At 33.3% G+C, this 13,944-nt stretch overlaps 1 protein-coding gene across 1 annotated transcript; it reads left to right on the plus strand.

Moving 5' to 3' along the window:
• Nucleotides 1-102: 102 nt before the first annotated feature.
• Nucleotides 103-12,935, plus strand: LOC111715250 (putative ATP-dependent RNA helicase DHX57). Its single transcript, XM_023490556.1, has 14 exons — nucleotides 103-188; nucleotides 1,126-1,399; nucleotides 1,622-1,687; nucleotides 1,878-2,000; nucleotides 2,975-3,054; nucleotides 3,454-3,540; nucleotides 4,551-4,614; nucleotides 5,333-5,451; nucleotides 6,654-6,740; nucleotides 8,559-8,616; nucleotides 9,564-9,656; nucleotides 9,926-9,999; nucleotides 10,690-10,812; nucleotides 12,797-12,935. The coding sequence occupies exons 1-14, from the start codon at nucleotides 130-132 to the stop codon at nucleotides 12,918-12,920; spliced, it is 1,431 nt and encodes a 476-aa protein (XP_023346324.1). The 5' UTR covers nucleotides 103-129; the 3' UTR covers nucleotides 12,921-12,935.
• The last annotated feature ends 1,009 nt before the right edge of the window (nucleotides 12,936-13,944 follow it).

Consider the following 13,944-nt stretch of genomic DNA (forward strand, 5'->3'; position numbering starts at 1 on the left):
TTCGTTAAAATTTATGAATTATGAAATCTTTAGATGTTTAGTAAATCTGATATTAATATGTATAATATAATGTTAATAAAGTAAATAAAGCTAGAAACTTGTAGTCCTAAGTAGATATTTCAGAATAATATGAACTCAACGAAGCGTGTTACTGGTCGGCCAAATAGAGGAGGGGGAAGAGGCAATAGGTGAAATCAGCCATTTTCATTTTTATCTACTGAACAACGAATAAAGAAAGTTGCAGATAATTCAGAAAAGGAAATGCTCGAGTTTTTCAGTTTCTTAAAAATAATAAAGCGTCCTTTTTTAAAGTTTTGATTGACATCGAACAAGTGATTTTTAATCGAAATTAAATGCATGTGTTGATTGTTTGTCAACAGTTAAGATTGTTAATTAAATTTTTTATTTTTTTTTGTTCTGAGAAGTAAATAATAAATTTAGCTAAAACTGTGAAAATATAGAAAAAATCTTTAGTTTGACGTTTAAATATATTGCAACTTAACATTTTAGGATACATTTTTTATTTATTGTTCTGTGCACTTGTTTCCGCTATATGATGAGGGGAGGAAGGCCAGCCACAACAATTTCTCGTCCGAGCCAAATTCTCCTCATTTTTTCTTCCGAGCCACCTCGGAAGCCTCGTTCCTAGATTATTATGTGTTTTAAAGTTTCAAATTCTCGAAGATGAAACTATTTATTTTTAATCTGGCCACGTAAGGGCATAAATAAACTTAAGTATTGCAATGCTTACATCATGTTGGTCCGATTCTTAATAAAAAGTTTTATCTGGGAGGATTAGACACTTTAAAAATAATATCGGAAGTACGAGGATTTCGAAGTGACTCAGACGAGAAAATGAGGAGAATGTGGCCTTCCACCCCTCATGTGATACACAAAAAAGATTTACAGTAACCAAAACACTAAAATGAATTGGGTCCATGTATATACTGTACAGTGTACACTGCACAATTCACGTGCTATACATTTTTTAGATTATAACTTGAGTCTTACAGTTGTCTTCCTTTTCGACAGTTCTGTGGGTCCCACAAAAATGTGTATGTTGTAAATGGACAATGTGTACACTGTAACTAAAATTACTGAAATATTGATGCTAACAATTCTTAGAGGAGGTGGGGGTGCGGGACCTCCTGGTGGTGGAAGAGGTGGCCCAGGACCTACTGGTGGTGGACGAGGGGGTCAAGGACCACCTGGTGCCGGAAGAGGGGGTCCAGGACCTCCTGGTGGTGGAGGTCGAGGAGGTGGAAGACCTGCTGGGCCCCAAGGTGGAGGAGGAGGTCGGAAGGGTGGAGCATCTGTGTGGGATGATGGAGATGATTTTGAGGTTGCTCCAACACATCAGATTGAAGAGGAGGAATACAAAGAGAAGGATAGATTTAAGGTATTAAATAAAATAATCCTACATCAGTGTTAGTAAAAATAATTTAAACGTTTTCTTAATTTCAACTCAAATAATAAAAACATCTGTCAAAGGTCGATAGGGTTAGTATAGTGATTGATTTATTGAATAATTTCACATAAATTGATTTATTACCTGAATTTTTTTTATTTATTTGATTGATTAGTTGATTGATTTATTTGTTATTGATTTAAAAATATCTAGGTTGAAATGCAGAGACTTCACATGTCCCAGGAGGTTCAGGATATTGCTAAAGCAACATTATTCAAGGTACAATAAAATGTTTTTTTTTTTATTATTGGGGAATAATAACTTTTTTTGAGGAAATGATTACCTTTTTTTTGGAAGGGGGGGGGGGGTTCTAAAAATATCATCGACTTGTATATCATGATGATGAATTAGAACTCACCAAATTTGTTTATTTTTTTTTCTTGAAAGTTTATTTATGAATTTAATTTAGATAAAAGGAGAAGGATTTAGGTTTTCTTCCCATCAATATAAAGATACAAACAGACGTCTGGACAACTCTTATTGGGTCAAAGACAACAGACTTCTCATCAGAGGGGTTCAGGACTTTAGCCAGGTATAGGACTTAAGTCAGGTATAGGACTTTAGTCAAGTATAGGACTTAAGTCAGGTATAGGACTTAAGTCAGGTATAGAACTAAAGTCAGGTATAGGACTAAAGTCAGGTATAGGACTTCAGTCAGGTATAGGACTTAAGTCAGGTATAGGACTTTAGTCAAGTATAGGACTTAAGTCAGGTATAGGACTTAAGTCAGGTATAGGACTAAAGTCAGGTATAGGACTTCATTCAGGTATAGGACTTAAGTCAGGTATAGGACTTTAGTCAAGTATAGGATTTAAGCCAGGTTTAGGGCTTTTTTGAGGTTTAGGACTTTTTTTTAGAACTTTAGGCCTTTTTTTAGAACTTTAGGCAGTTATAGGACTATAGGTATATGACTTAAGGCAGGCATAGGCATAGGCAGGTATTTAGGACTGTAGGCAGGCATAGGACTTATGTCAGCTATAGGACTTTAGGCAGGTTTAGGACTTAAGTCAAGTATAGAACTTTTTTTAGAACTTTAGGCAGGTATAGGACTATAGGTATATAGGACTTTAGGCTGGTATAGGACTGTAGGCAGGCATAGGACTTATGTCAGCTATAGGACTTTTTTTTAGAACTTTAGGCAGTTATAGAACTATAGGTATAGGACTTTAGGAAGTTATAGGACTATAGGTATAGGACTTTAAGTATAGGACTGTAGGCAGGAATAGGACTTTAGGCAGATATAGGACTTCAGGCAGATATAGGACTTTAGGCAGGTATAGGACTTAAGTCTAGTAAGTAATTATTTTTTATTTATTTATGAAATATAACAAAAACATACAAAATTAGGTGTTTCAGGAGAAAATATTTTAAAACCTCCAAAGATGAGGTTGTGGGAATATTTCCTCCCAATTCTAAAAAAAAATATAAAAATATAAATCAAAGGAAAAGGAAAGGAAAGTTAGGTAAAGAACTTTTTTATGGGACATTTAAAATCATTTTTTCAAGGTTGAAGACGATGAGGAGAAAACACAAAACTCTATCTCAAGTTGGGGACTTAAAAGACTTTCAAGTCTAGGCTTTCATAGGTAGTATAGATTTTATTTCACACATTATCTATAAGGCCCATGAACTCTTTCACCCATTTGACTAAAATTTTGATTTGGAAACTCGGAAGAACTATGGGAATTTTTAGCTTGGTTTAAAAATTTTAAATTTAGTGATATGACTTTAAATGAGACAGTTTTCATTCAGGCAAAGCTGTTTTTTTATGTTTTTATTCCTATAGAAGTTTACTGTGGAAATCAATTTTGTAGGGAAACCAAAATTGAAAATAATCATCTTTCAAAATTATAAACATTGATATTTATTTCATACTTAATCAGACAACGCTTTTACGAGTATCGTTGGGAATAGGGCATTGCCATCTTTGCATGAGATTCACCTAAATTTACGCTAAAAGTCCCTTTGAATGATGTTTTTTTAAGTTCCCGATGCAAGGATGCACTGGTGAGTACTGATGGTGATGTAGGAGCTGCTACTGAACACCTTCTAGTACAAGCTTTTAACATCAGGTTGATATTACAGCTGAAAATGTTAACTCTATCCCGATCGGGCTATTTTTGTCTATTAAATTGGAGTTAAGGGGTTGTTATCCCCCCTCCCCACCCCAATGATTTTGCCCTGAGAGTTGAGATAGATGCGTACTTACGTACCAATGGAGATTCTTATCCATTTTTAAGGGTTTTTTAAATATATAAATCTCTAGCCCTCGACGCATTCGTATATAGTTAATATTTCATAATATTTTTGATTTTGTTTTTTATAAATAATTTTAGCTGACGCTGGATTTTCGAACATTTCTGAAAAATATGAAAATGTCGTCTTTATTATCAAAAATTCTCGAAACAGGAATAGATGTTTTCCAAAGTAACTGTCAGATCATGAAAAATATCAACTATTTAAGAATGCGTCGAAAAATAATCGATGACTATTGTTTGTAATATCTGAATGATTTGTTTGGAATTAAATTGATTTGTCTACGATCCGAGTTGAATGTTGCATCTTTCCGAATTTGTATTGACGCTGCGTTCTTTTTTATGAGTAGTTTTAACAATTTTCTCCTTATAGACGCAACAGATAGAAGTAAGATTAGTACCGATCAAAAGCGCTTATTTTTCGCCGTAAACCTATACCCCCTTTCATTTTTCGTGAACAGTCCTTTTAATTTTAAAAAATATTACCCATTTCTGTCTTTTTAAACACCTATCCGCTGTTTGACTGTCCTCCAACCTACCTATGCATAAAAAATCGCAAAATTTGTTTACAATTTTAAAGTAAAGGATAGGGTTAATGTAGAAAAGGAAAGGATGGAGTTAATGTAGAAAAGGAAAGGATAGGGTTAATGTAGAAAGGAAAAGATAGGGTTAATGTAGAAAAGGAAAGGATGGGGTTAATGTAGAAAACGAAAAGATAGGGTAAACGTAGAAAAGGAAAGGATGGGGTTAATGTAGAGAAAGAAAGAAATTTTTCTTAAAACTTGCTTTAAAATTTCCTTAAATGTAATAATATTATGATTGTCTAGAAGATCTGAGGAACCGACGAACGATCATTCTCCTGGGGAGATCGTCTCAAGTGATAAACAACAGGTAATTGATTTGTTTGGATCGGCTGTTTGTTGGATTGTGAAAATCTAATAAAAATCACAATGGTTAAACCAATCTGGCCTTGAAGGTTTATGGCCGTTGGGATTCTAGAACTTTTCCCCCGAATTGTTGTAATTTTGAAAATGTCCAAATTTACCAATTTTCTCGGGACTTGTACAATGTACAATGAAGAAAGTGAGTGTCCACAACTTTCAGCCCATTCGGTCCAGCCGTTTGGGCTGCTATAAAGGAACATATATATGAATATCTTGTTTTATTATATAGATATATTTTTATATTCTATTTATATTTAATTCCATTATTGTGTATTATGTTAAATACACTTTTGTCTTAAGCATAAAAATAAAACAACGAATAGTATGAAAATATAAAAAAATTAACGAAAAATTTAATATATCAGGATATTTTTCGTTGGAACTCTTGGAAAAGTAGATTAAAGAAAGTATTCCACCCTGTAAAGGGAATCCAACCCATGATATTGAACATTTTCAGTTTTTCATATAAAATTATTTCTTAATGATTTATCTCAAAACCCCATAGATTGAAAAATGTACACCTACATTTTGGGTAAGGTTAGGTCAATATAATATAAAATTTTACATTTTCAACTTGAGGTGTGGCCAGTGGGAGTGGGGGGTAGTATTTGAGATCTAAGAAAATATCACTTTTTATGAATATGGTTTACTATCATATTGTTTAGGAACCCGACTGTGATACCCGTGAACTGCATGAACTAAAGAATGATGAAAAAATGGCGCTAGAATCAATTTATGGTCCTGCTTTCACGGAAAAAATACCCGAAAAGGTCTGGGAACTTAGGTAACACGGTGATTTCTCAGTTAGAAATTTATCAACTGATAGATAAAGGTATGGGAGCCGGTGCTCCTTTACACCATACTCTTGAAGGAGGCCAGTCCGCCCTCTCAAAGTTTTACAAAAGATTACAGTTTTTCGTAATATCCAACTTTTTATGAAGTTTTTAATATTTTTTTAGTGATTTAAAATTATTTATAATATTTTCTAGTTTGAATTTTTATGAAAAAACAACATGAACAAGGAAATCCAATGTTCAACAGGATCAAATTGTTAATTTTTTTCGTTAATTTTTTTCTCGACAAACTCTAGGATGACCATTTTAGGTATTAATGTCAGAGTTACTGTTGAAACCAAAATCAAAATATAAGATCCTGTAAAACAAAGTTTAAATGTCAAATATGAAAGGGAAATTTTAAGTTATAAGCTAAAGGGTTTTGTTCTGAGATGTTAGATGGGCCAATTTCTGAACAATTCAGAGATGATTGCAAGGGTGTACGGGGGGGGGGGGGGNAGTCCCTTGTATTGCCTGTTACATAGCTAAATATATGAACAGTCCCTTGTATTGCCTGTTACATAGCTAAATATATGAACAGTCCCTTGTATTGCCTGTTACATAGCTAAATATATGAACAGTCCCTTGTATTGCCTGTTACATAGCTAAATATATGAACAGTCCCTTGTATTGCCTGTTACATAGCTAAATATATGAACAGTCCCTTGTATTGCCTGTTACATAGCTAAATATATGAACAGTCCCTTGTATTGCCTGTTACATAGCTAAATATATGAACAGTCCCTTGTATTGCCTGTTACATAGCTAAATATATGAACAGTCCCTTGTATTGCCTGTTACATAGCTAAATATATGAACAGTCCCTTGTATTGCCTGTTACATAGCTAAATATATGAACAGTCCCTTGTATTGCCTGTTACATAGCTAAATATATGAACAGTCCCTTGTATTGCCTGTTACATAGCTAAATATATGAACAGTCCCTTGTATTGCCTGTTACATAGCTAAATATATGAACAGTCCCTTGTATTGCCTGTTACATAGCTAAATATATGAACAGTCCCTTGTATTGCCTGTTACATAGCTAAATATATGAACAGTCCCTTGTATTGCCTGTTACATAGCTAAATATATGAGCAGTCCCTTGTATTGCCTGTTACATAGCCAAATATATGATCAGTCCCTTTTCTAGATTAGACCTGGATTACCTGTACAGATATCTTCCTGGCAGTCAACACAAGGAAAAGAAGAGGGTTTACAAGCAGGAAGAACTCTGCAGGTTTTCATTAGAATAGAGCACCCATAATAATTTTGTTCCTAATAATTTTGATTGGTCTTGGTTGGCATTTATTATTTTAATCGTTTGACTCAGAGGATTCATTGGCCCTGTCGAGATGGTTGAATTTTAGATGTTGAAGTTATACGCTTTTCAGCTTTTTTAGCTTCTCAATTTAATTTTCAGCGTTATAACAATAGAAGTGAATACGTATTTTTAACCAATGTATCGTTTATACGCCCCCCATACACAGAAATAATCAAGTCTTTAGTTTTAGAGTTTATTTTTTATCATCAACAAGCTGTAAAGCTGAAAATATAAACATAATTAGCATGATATATTTATAAAATTTGATAAATGGTAAAATGTTGTGACCAGATAAAGTTATTTGACAAAATACATTAAATCCAATATTTCAAAATGTGATCTCTGGTGAAATGTTACGACCAGATAAAAGGATTTGAAGAGTTATATGAGAACTTTATAAAAGCTTAAAACATCTGCTTCAAAAGGCACATGAGAAAATTTTACGAAATACAATGGTGTCCCAAGCTTTCTAATATGAATCTTACATTTGATGATGGTTTTGGTTTTTTCGCACGCTGATCCAAATGTCTTCTGTTGGGGTTTCATCAGGTTTCAAGTTCTCCGTGTGTCAGTATAATTTCTCCTGCGAATGTAAAGAACTATACGCAACTGGTTTTCATTGTGGATATTTGTTTAAAATTCGCTGATGGTGATGGACCAAACCTCTGTAGAGTAAAAAAAGTAGATGTTAGTTCTACATTTATTGAAAATATATTTCGGTCTAGGCTGTGGGTTGACGAGGAAGTGTGTCCTGTGAACACTGCGGACTGTAATTCTTCCTTGATTCTGTAAAATGATTGCATGTAGATCAGGATATTCCTGAATTAGTTTAAAGTCAGGTCAGGAACGATCTTATTCTTTTAAAGAATAATTATGAAAATGTCAGAAGTATTGACCTTCTGGAGTTGATCTTGATACAATCCCTCAAGAGCGACAGAAGTACGTCTGAAAAGGAATTATTGTTAAACATTTAATACAAGTTAGATTTAAACAATACCTGGGAGGTTTTCCAGACTAGCTGTGTGCTGTAGATCACCGTGAGATCCTTCTAGATCACTGTGAGATCTTTGTTAAAGCTGACTGACTACTAAGGTGTAGATGAGTGAACATAAAATTTAGGATCAAACTGTAGATAGGAAGCCCTGGTAAAGATATTTCGTATCAGTACTGTTTTGCATCTAACGATCTATTAGTTAAAACCACGTTTCAACATCAATTATCTTCTTCAAATAAATAAATTTCAATAAGTTCTGTTTAATGACCTGCTTGTGTTTGTGAGACAACCCTAGCCTCTTTTGGAGAATCAAGAACTCCATGAATTGATCATCTGCCACATGACGATCATTATTTACCATGAGAGCTTGGAATTAAGCATTAAATGTTTACAGTTTTATTTTTTAACATGTGCCAATATTAGTTTACTTTAAGATGCTCGATAAAAATCTGGTTTACATTATATCTTAGTTTTTAAAATACAAAATAAAATAACATTTTGATGCTCTTTAAACTTGGAAATTGACAGGATTAAAGGCAATGTTCTTTCAGGCTGTAGTTTATCCTAAATTAATAGTTTAGATTAAACAGGAGTTTGAATACTCAAATTTTCCCTGATTTAGGATGTGAATCTCGATAATAGTTTGATATACACTGAATGTGGATATGGACCGAGTTCAGCTGCTGACGTTTGGCGCTATTATCTACAGTGTGTGTNATAATCGTTTCAAAATATTTTAGGTTTTTCTTGAACGGGCACTGTAAATACGGTAAAAAATGCTTCAAAATTCATGCTGAGGTAAAAATAAATTATTTTATTTTATATTTCTAAAATATGTGGAAATATATATTTATAAATGTATACAATAATTAAACACAGATTATTTTTCCATTTTATTGCTGTACAAATTGTTTGCTGAACCAAATGGGCTGACATTTTTTCTGGACACTCATTGGTTCTGGTAGCCTGGGGTGACATAGGCTAAAAAAATTTAATTTTTTCATTCAAATTATACATATAATTAAAACCACAAAATTTTAACAATTTTTATAAATACAGGATGAGTAAAAAAAAACGTGTGATTAGTGGCGTCTGGTGCAAAATTGTAACTTCTTTTGCAACTTTCTTGGATGGTATTTTTTCAATATTTTTTGGAATTTTTTTTCGGTACTTTTATGGCCCCCATAAAAAAAAATCCGCGAAACTACTTTTTTTCTCTCAAAATATAAAGTTCAAAAAAGCATAAATGTGTATGTATATTATTTCTATTTAATTCCAAAATTTTATAAATATTGAATTTCAGAATCACAGAAAATTCGCAAAATTGTAAAATGAAAATTCGCAATTTTCAGTTCTAGTCTTATTTTTTAAATAAAGTTATACAAAAATAAGTACACGCTTTGGACCCTGGTATCGTTCTACGAGCTATAAAGGATTAGAGCGGCAAAGTGTGTCAAAAACAATGGAGGGCATTTTAAATGAATTTAACCTGTTAACTGTGAATTTTTATCTTACATATTTTCCAAGTCTTTTAACAAAAATATTTATAAAATTTAGAATTTTATTTTGCTTTTCTAAACTTTTGATTTTGAACGAAAAAAGTTTCGCCGATTTTTTTGGGGGCTCTGTACCCCCCAAAAAAAAGAATTCTGAAAAAATATTGAAAAAATAACATTCAGTATAGTTACACAAAAAATATACAATTTTGCACGAGACGCCACTAATCACCCTGTATTTATCTTCAGCCAGAGAAGGAAGATAAGCATCTAAAGGAAGATGAGGAGGAGAGAATATTTATTCTTGAAATCAGATTTCCTACTGGATCAAGATACCCAAAGGTTTGTAATCTGCTGAAATATTTTTCTTAATCTTTTAAGGGATTGATTCAGAGGTTTATTGATAGTTGAATAGTACCCCCCATACTGTTATGGTTGTGGTTGTGGTTGTGGTTGTGGTTGTGGTGGTTGTGTTGTGGGGTCCACGCTCCTTGCCACCCAAGTGTATCCATGGACAAAACGGTCTGATATGTCCTAAGAAGTAGCATTTGTAGCTTTACAAGTCTGTTGTCTAGATTTACATTTTGAAATATTAACTGAATTGTTTTCAGGATCCCTGTCTTGTATTCATAACAACCCCACTATCCAAGTTTCCCACGGAATACTGTATACAGATAACATCTAGGAAAACATTAATCTCTTTAAAATAAAAAAATACGATTAATTAATGAAAAATTACATTGGTTCTCGATGATTTTTAAAAATTCTATAAAAGTTTGTGTGGTGGGGACCGGGGGACCAGGGGGGGCGGTAAAGATGGCGAGGAGTGCAACTACACCATTTTTTTATAATCACCGCCACACAAATCTGGTAAGCACTTAAAACAGTATGAAACCCGTTACTTTTTTGGTTCCACCCTACCTCCCCCCCATCGTGGAAGAGAGACGGGGTTGTTTTCTATAAGTTCGATCTTATAAAATGGGTCAAAATGCCTTAAAAAGGCTGAAGAGTACAGCTCATACGTTATCGTACTTTCTTGTTCTTCCTCAGGAACTGTCGTTGTAATTTTCAGATACCCTTGACACCTTTATATGATCAATAATGTGAAAGATATCGTCGTTTTTTCAAGCTTGAATTTGATTCATTGTGATAATTCTTGCATTGTTTTTGTGCAGTATAAATGCGCAAGTCACTAAAGTAAAGAACCCATAACCGAAAATAATCAGTTTTCAAAATTGAAAATATCGATAAGTAATTCAAATTATGATCAAACAACGCTGTGAATCTGTAATGCGTCTTAATAAGTGGTGTTTCACTTGAAATTATGTTTTCAGACCCTTTATGATAAAATAGATAAATGTTGTCCACTGTCCAGGTTGATGAGTGAATCTAAAATACTAGCTGAAGAAGGAATTCCGTCTGTATTTTCTCTAGTTAGTATCCTAGAGAATCCTCAGGATATTCACACCCTTATTGGGGGTCCACCCTCACACCTTAGGTTGGATATTTATTTATTCACACCCTTATTAGGGGTCTACTCTCAAACCTTAGGTTGGATATTTAATCACATCTTTATTAGGGGTCCACCCTCACACCTTAGGTTGGATATTTATTCACACCCTTATTAGGGGTCTACTCTCACACCTTAGGTTGGATATTTATTCACACCCTTATTAGGGGTCTACTCTCATACCTTAGGTTGGATATTTATTTACACCCTGAGGGGTCTACTTCAGGTATACTCTCACACCTTATTAGGAAAATGTTCTAATTTTTTCGCATTTCGTTTTCTCGCGAAAAAGGCGAAAATTTTGGTTTTTTTCGCGAAATTTCGCTTTAATCTGTTTCGCGAAAAATAAAATAACGAAAATGCAAATGTTTCGCGAAAAATGCGAAAAATTATGTGAAAATTTTGCGAAAAAATGCGAAAAATAATGCGAAAATTTTGCGAGAAAAATAAACGAAATTCTCTTCATCAGACATTTATTAAAAAAAATAAAGCGAAAATTAATTGGTACATTTAAAAGATTCTTTCTTGTATGTGGATTGTGGATGGACAGAAACTTAAAAAAAATAACAGAGAAATCAAATTCTTTTCATCAAACATGTTTTAAAGTATAGGAAGAGAAATTATTAGTATGACTTAATGAAATTTCAATTATCACAAGTGTTACCAGGTAACCACCCCTACCGGCAGCCCAGTGCCCCCTTCCGGAGTGCATGGAACACAGAGTTAACATGACATACATCATATTTTGTTCATGTTATATTTTAGCATTAGTTCTAAAAAATTAGAAATTTGCTATAACTGTTTAAAAATAGACCAGAGCGAACTAAGCGGAGAGAGGTTGTGTTGAATGACCGTCAGCGGCGCAATCAGGCAAAATAAAGTTCAAAATTCAATGAAGTTAAAATTTAAAAAACTGGATTTTAAAAAAATTAATCAAGCTGAATTGGGAATAAGATTAAAGCTTTTTTACTCACTAAGATCATTATTTTACCGATTTTGGCAGATTTTAATATATTTTGACTTTTTTTTACTAACCTAGGAGTCTAAGTGGCGAGAGGATAATGAGAGATTAAAGCAGTCCTGGCAAAGATTGCGTGTGAGCGGAGAGGACAAGAAAATGTTGGAAGGAAGGAAAAAACTTCCAGCCTGGACGCTAAGAGAACAAATTATGAAAACTATAAGAGAAAATCAGGTTCCAAAATATTTTATTGGATTAAGTAAATTTTGAAAAATTGGTTCCTGACTTCTTGTGCGTGAGCAAGAGTAAGGAATAGAAGGGAGATAAACTGACGCGCTTCACCTTACCATATGATTATACATGCTTTGCAGACGGGTACTCCATTTGAATATGAAATATTCAGAAAAGGTTATTGTATACGCGGTAATTGTACATCAGAAAAATATTTCTTATGTTTATGTTTATGTTAGGATTATTTTAGGACTCCTGGCGGAGTATATAAGAAAATTTCCGATTGTTGTCATCATATTCATATGGTTGCATATATCACATTAATATACAGAGTATATTATATTCAATAATTACGAATATCCAGTGAATCAAGATTAAAAATAAGGGATATTTATTTTTTTCTTTTGGTAGAGTTTTTATTTTTTCTCTTCCTTGACATTTATTTATTTATTTTTTTTTACGTTTTTTTAAAAGTTTTTCATAGATTATTTTTTTCTTATTTGGCCTTTCTGTTTTCTTTTAAAGTAATATTTATTCACACCCTTATTAGGGGTCCACCCTCATACCTTAGGTTGGATATTTATTTACACCCTGAGGGGTCTACTTCAGGTATACTCTCACACCTTGTTAGGGATATATATCCCCCCCCCCCACCTTTGGTTGGATATTTATTTACACCCTTACACCTTATTTGGGATATTTATTCATACCCTTATTAGGAATGCTTTCTCCCCGGATCTAAAAGAGCATAGTATGCTGATGATAAATATCCTGCTAACCTAGTTTACCGGAAGTAAGTCCGGATGAGTTTCCAGCTCCCCCGGAAGTTGAAGAGTGCATACCAGAGCACAGGAACAAACAATTATGGAGTCTTGTACTATGCACATGTATCAACTATGGAACTTAAATGAACGCGATCAATCTTTAAATTTTAGGCTTCAGGGCGAAATTATGTTTGGAATAGTGCTTAGCCTTAGCGGATTAACTCTTAATCCACTAGGGAAACTTTTAAGTGAAGGATTTAAGTTTAATCTGTTAATAAACTTGATATCTACGAAGGGTTAGATATAATTAGAAAATATTTTTGTAGTCGTTTTGATTGACACTGAATGTGTTGTGAAGCTCGGGATGGTCATGCAAAGCTACGGATTAATTTAATCCCTCTTTGATATCCCGTAGTGGTCATACCCTGTAGGGATATCATTATTTAAGGGATCAAGCATTCACCCTCAAATATATAAGTGTCCACATTGGATGTCGAGATGAAATGTTCATATTAACGATACTTAACACAAAAGTTGCTACCTCTAAACAAACTTCTGAATATTTCAGCTAATTTCAAAGATCGAAATTAGAAACACTGGAAATTGTGTAAAACTACGTTAAAACAAATATTATTTAGATAAAGTTGTTCATCTATTCGGATTAGGGTTTGCAGCGAATAGGAAAAATCGTTCGCGAAAATGTTCTAATTTTTTCGCATTTCGTTTTCTCGCGAAAAATGCGAAAATTTTCGTTTTTTTCGAGAAATTTCGCTTTAATCTGTTTCGCGAAAAATAAAATAACGAAAATGCAAATGTTTCGCGAAAAATGCGAAAAAATAATGTGAAGATTTCGCAAAAAAATGCGAAAAATAATGCGAAAATTTTGTGAGAAAAATAAAGCGAAAATTGATTGGTCTATTCAAAAGATTCTTTCTTTGTGTGTGGACGGACAGAAACTTAAAAAGATAACAGAGAAATCAAATTCTTTTCATCAAACATGTTTTAAAGTATAGGAAGAGAAATTATTAATATGACATAATAAAATTTCAATTATCACAAGTGTTACCAGGTAACCACCCCTACCGGCAGCCCAGTGCCCCCTTCCGGAGTGCATGGAACACAGAGTTAGCATGACATAAATAATATTTTGTCCATGTTATATTTTAG

This window comes from Eurytemora carolleeae, unplaced genomic scaffold, assembly GCF_000591075.1.
Source record: "Eurytemora carolleeae unplaced genomic scaffold, Eaff_2.0 scaffold1740, whole genome shotgun sequence".
NCBI lineage: Eukaryota > Metazoa > Arthropoda > Copepoda > Calanoida > Temoridae > Eurytemora > Eurytemora carolleeae.

Bases quoted from the DNA above. Each gene is read 5' to 3' on its own strand.
- LOC111715250 (XM_023490556.1), top strand. From the start codon at position 130: ATGAACTCAACGAAGCGTGTTACTGGTCGGCCAAATAGAGGAGGGGGA. The intron at 1,400-1,621 runs GTATTAAATAAA...AAAAATATCTAG, and splicing joins AAGAGAAGGATAGATTTAAG to GTTGAAATGCAGAGACTTCA. The intron at 8,617-9,563 runs GTAAAAATAAAT...ATTTATCTTCAG, and splicing joins GCTTCAAAATTCATGCTGAG to CCAGAGAAGGAAGATAAGCA.